This window comes from Lampris incognitus, chromosome 4 (genome assembly GCF_029633865.1).
Source record: "Lampris incognitus isolate fLamInc1 chromosome 4, fLamInc1.hap2, whole genome shotgun sequence".
NCBI lineage: Eukaryota > Metazoa > Chordata > Actinopteri > Lampriformes > Lampridae > Lampris > Lampris incognitus.
Genome location: NC_079214.1, coordinates 71,983,237 through 71,987,339, shown reverse-complemented (window position 1 = coordinate 71,987,339; position 4,103 = coordinate 71,983,237). Strand labels below are relative to the sequence as shown.

Here is a 4,103-nt window from a genome sequence, read left to right as displayed (position 1 = left end):
CTGGTGTAAGGCCCTTAAGCTTTACTAAACCAAGTCGACCAGTAGTGGTCTGCTTCTGTCTCATCTGAAGTGTTTTGAGGACCTGACAGTACCCAGAGAGAGATGTGGTGAGGTTCTTGTGGTGGCAATATTGCTCATAAAGGGTGTCAAGTGTGTTTGTTCCTATGAGTAAGGGCATATCAATGTTAAAGCGGATGTCGGGTACAACCAAAGCTAATGTTTGTACTTCTGGTTCTGTGTCGATAAACTCTTTAGGAAACTTATCACTGATCTCTACATAGCCCACATATGGGATAAGCTCACTATTTGCCCCCTCTACCTCAAGAGTATGGTTCACAGGATTAATAGGTTGCTCTGAAAGATGTTTGTCGTAAAATGACTGTGATATCGTGGTAACCTGAGAACCTGTATCTAATAAACAGTTACACTCTATACCAGACACAATGACATTGGCTGTGCATACATCACCAACCAGATTTTGGGGAGTTTCACTTTCTGGCCTACCCTATGTGAGTTAAGGCTTGCTTTGCTCTTTTTATTGGATTCGGGACAGTTCGTTTGACTTTGAGTTTATGTTTGTCCCTCAACAGAACTCACTTCTCATTTAAAGAAGAACCCTCTGTTCCATACTTTGTTTCACAAGCCTGTTGCTTTTCTTTGAGCTCTCTCTTTTTTTGCTGTGACCAGTGTCGGGTTTGCAACATTGCTGCATCCAGTAGCAATGTGACCGTCTTCGCCACATTTGAAACAGTACCACGGTCTGGGCTTTTTGGCTACTGCTTGAGTAGGCGGTGTTGGTGACTGCTTCTCGGACTTCTCTTGTTTTGGCTTGGATTTCTTGTTTTTCTTTTGCTTGCCTCCCTTGGAAGTGGTTAGGTTGGCAAGCTGGGTTTGTAGAACAGCGAGCTGCTTCTTGATTTCATCCATGTCCGATGAACTTCCATCAGCAAGGGAAGGATCTTGATACTCATCATCCACAGGGGAACATGCAGCTTGCACGTTAGACTGAGCTTTGGTCTTTGTGAGCCCCAGATGCTGCTTCATACGAGTGGACTTGGCGGCTTGCTTGGCCTCCTCAGTACGCAATAAGAGCAACAGCTCTGCGAAGGTGGGTGGTATCAGTTTTTTCTGCTCTAGCTGGAGTGTTGAGATCAGGTGGTTGTTCCAGCACCCTATGCAGAATTGTTTGAGAAGCCGCGCATCTGCGTCACTTGCTGCAATTGCCGCCTTCTTCACGACAGTGTTCAAGGATGTCTGGAGCCTGTGTAGGTAGTTGGAAGGTTTCTCTCCGGCGTTTTGTTGAGTGGTGAGAAACTTCGCAAACAGCTCATCTCCATCTTCGACGGTCGCATAAGCGGAGTCAAGTAAATCCAGGTAAGCTCTTGGGGAGTCTCGTGGACCTAATGGTTTGACCACATTGGAGGCTGGCAGTAGCAGACTGTCAACAATCTTTGTTGCTAGCTGAACGTCAGATATATTAGGATCTGACAAGTGGAATTCTACACTGCTACGCCAGGTTTCATAGTCAACCTCGTGGTTAGGGAGAGGTTACTTCCCGGAGAAGGATCTCAGTTTGAACCTGGAATGAAATTGGGAACTGCTTTCCCCGCTCTTTACGATGTGCTTCACTACTACGCGCTGAACTTCAGGCGTGCTCAACTGATCAGGAGGTAAGTGAAATGGGTTTGTTCTCCCCTTATTACTAGGAGAAGCTGTGGTTGCAAAATCCACATGAAACGTTGTTTCACCGGAGGTCAGGTTTACTTCTACAGAAGCTGGGGGGAAGCTGTGCTGAATATCACTGTTTGCTAGGCGAAATGATCGAAGCTGGTTCATCAGCTGGCGCAGTGTTACCACTAACACCCTCAATACCAATGGATTCAGAAATCTTAGCCAACTCCTTTCGCAAAACCTCAGCAAACGGTTTCCCACTCAGTTTGGCTACACCCTTAAGCTGTGTCAGAAACGTATCAGTCGCTGTGGTACCTATCTGGCTACTGTAAACACTAGACAGGGCTTGGATACGAAACTCAACCTTGGGATCAGCGGAACATGATCTGGTATCTGGCAAGAAAAGAGCAAGTTCCTCTATTGCAGCGCTGGATACGAATTCAACTATCACATGGTCATTAAACTCAGACTCTGCATCTCTGATCTTAACTATCCTAGAGATTGACCCTACTGTCTTAAGATAGTCAAAAACTTCCTCATCTACCACGGTGTTAGACAACCCACTGACGATGAGAGAGTTAGGCACTTTGATATTTTCAGTTGCAACGATTTCCATGTCTGCGGCTCATATATTTCACAGTACACACAACTCCTGGCTGGCTCGCCAAATTTTTACCGTGTAAACCACTTGGATAAGGAATAACCTGCAAGGATGATTAATAACCATCTAAGGTAAGTAGTAGTAACCGTAGGGTAAGTACACCTCTTTACTAGGTTCGTAGGAGTCGTGATTAACTGGACTGAGAAATGATAGGAGCCGGACAACCAGGATAAAATGGTAAGTAGAAGTATTTAGTGTTGTAGTTGCAACACTCAAAGGTACACATACAATTATACAATGAAATATACAATAATCCCCCAATGACCCGGGTCCTAATACAGGAGGCGCTTTTAGTTCAATAAAGAAAATAAAAGTGTGGGTGTGTGTTTTTCAGAGTCCTACCACACCAGGCGTGTGGGAGATTTGTGGGGTTAGATTCTTCTTTTTTCTTGGTTCCGAGTGGTGGCTCGCCAGTTCCTTGTCAGGAACAATCAATCATTCAAAAGACACGAGAAGACAGGACGATTGTCTCCCCACTGACGGACAATGGCGAATTCTTTCGTTCACTTTTTTTTTCTCTCACTTTTAGCTCGAGAGATCGCACGTGTGTTTTTTGTGGTGCGTCCTAACAATCTCGCGCACACAGCAGCTTACTGCAATGGAGGCGGGACTTTCAGATAGGCAGACGCTTCTCATTGGCTAGAAAGCATAGCTCTACACAAATCAATCAAAACACAATATTAACCCTTTGCTGGGATAACTGGATCACATCTAACCAGATATTATTAATAACCCATTGTGTGACTGGGTTACATCTACAGCAGTAAAGCTGGGCGTATTGAGAATTTGCACAAATATTGCACCAGTTGTCGATCTGAAACAGTCGTTACAGGCACAGTACCCCGATGTGTTCCAGGGTGTGGGAAAACTAAAAACCAAGCAAATCCGTCTTTACATCAATCCTGAGATTAGCCGGTAGCGCAGCCCTTAAGGCAGATGCCAATTATTCTGAGGGGACCTGTAGAGAAAAAAAATAAAAGAATTGTTAGACATGGTCATCATTGAAACAGTGAAATGACCTACTCCGTGGGTTAATCCAGTAGTAATTGTGCCAAAATGCAATTCCAAAAATAGACTCTCTTGATATGCATCAACCAAACTGCTATTGTCAGGGAATGATACCCCATACCTACAGTAGATGAAATCCTGCAAGGCATGGATGGGTCTATGGTGTTCAGCAAACTGGATCTTAAGTGGGGCTACCACCAACTGGAGTTGACACCATCATCAAGCCAGATCACAACATTTGCTGTCCACAACAGAGTCTATAGATACAAACGGTTGATTTTCAGAGCGTCTACAGCCAGCGAACAATATCACCATGAAATAGCGTGTGCACTAGCTGTTATAGAGGGAGTTGAAAATATTTCAGACAATGTCATCGTTCATGCACCAGACGGCTACACACTGTCATGAAATGTCTGCAGGAGTGTGCTCTTACCTTGAATCACGCAAAATGTGAATTCAATATGGATTGCTTGATCTTCATGGGAATTTTGCTGTCTAACAAGGGCATTGGACCTACAGAAGAGAGAGTTAGAGCAATAGTGAAAGCTAGAGAGCCAGAAAATGCCTCAGAAGTTAGAAGCTTTTTTGGTCTTGTTTGGTATAGCAGCAGATTCATTCCACAATTTGCAACTCTGGCAGAACTGTTAAGCCGCTTAACCAGAAAAGACACTAAATTTACCTTCGGTCGAGAGCAAAGAGCATTCAATGCACTCAAAGATGGACTGGTGAAAGGTGGAACTCTAGCATACTTTGATAAAGATGC

General features: G+C 44.3%; 1 protein-coding gene across 1 annotated transcript; it reads right to left on the bottom strand.

Annotated features, from left to right (window-relative positions):
- Positions 1-636: 636 nt before the first annotated feature.
- Positions 637-2,287, bottom strand: LOC130112130 (paraneoplastic antigen Ma3 homolog). The gene is made up of 2 exons (XM_056279423.1): positions 2,123-2,287; positions 637-1,461 (listed from the first exon to the last, which is right to left on the bottom strand). The coding sequence occupies exons 1-2, from the start codon at positions 2,285-2,287 to the stop codon at positions 637-639; spliced, it is 990 nt and encodes a 329-aa protein (XP_056135398.1).
- Positions 2,288-4,103: the final 1,816 nt, after the last annotated feature.

Bases quoted from the DNA above. Each gene is read 5' to 3' on its own strand.
- LOC130112130 (XM_056279423.1), bottom strand. From the start codon at position 2,287: ATGGAAATCGTTGCAACTGAAAATATCAAAGTGCCTAACTCTCTCATC. The intron at 1,462-2,122 runs GTGATAGTTGAA...TCTGACGTTCAG, and splicing joins AGTCTGAGTTTAATGACCAT to CTAGCAACAAAGATTGTTGA.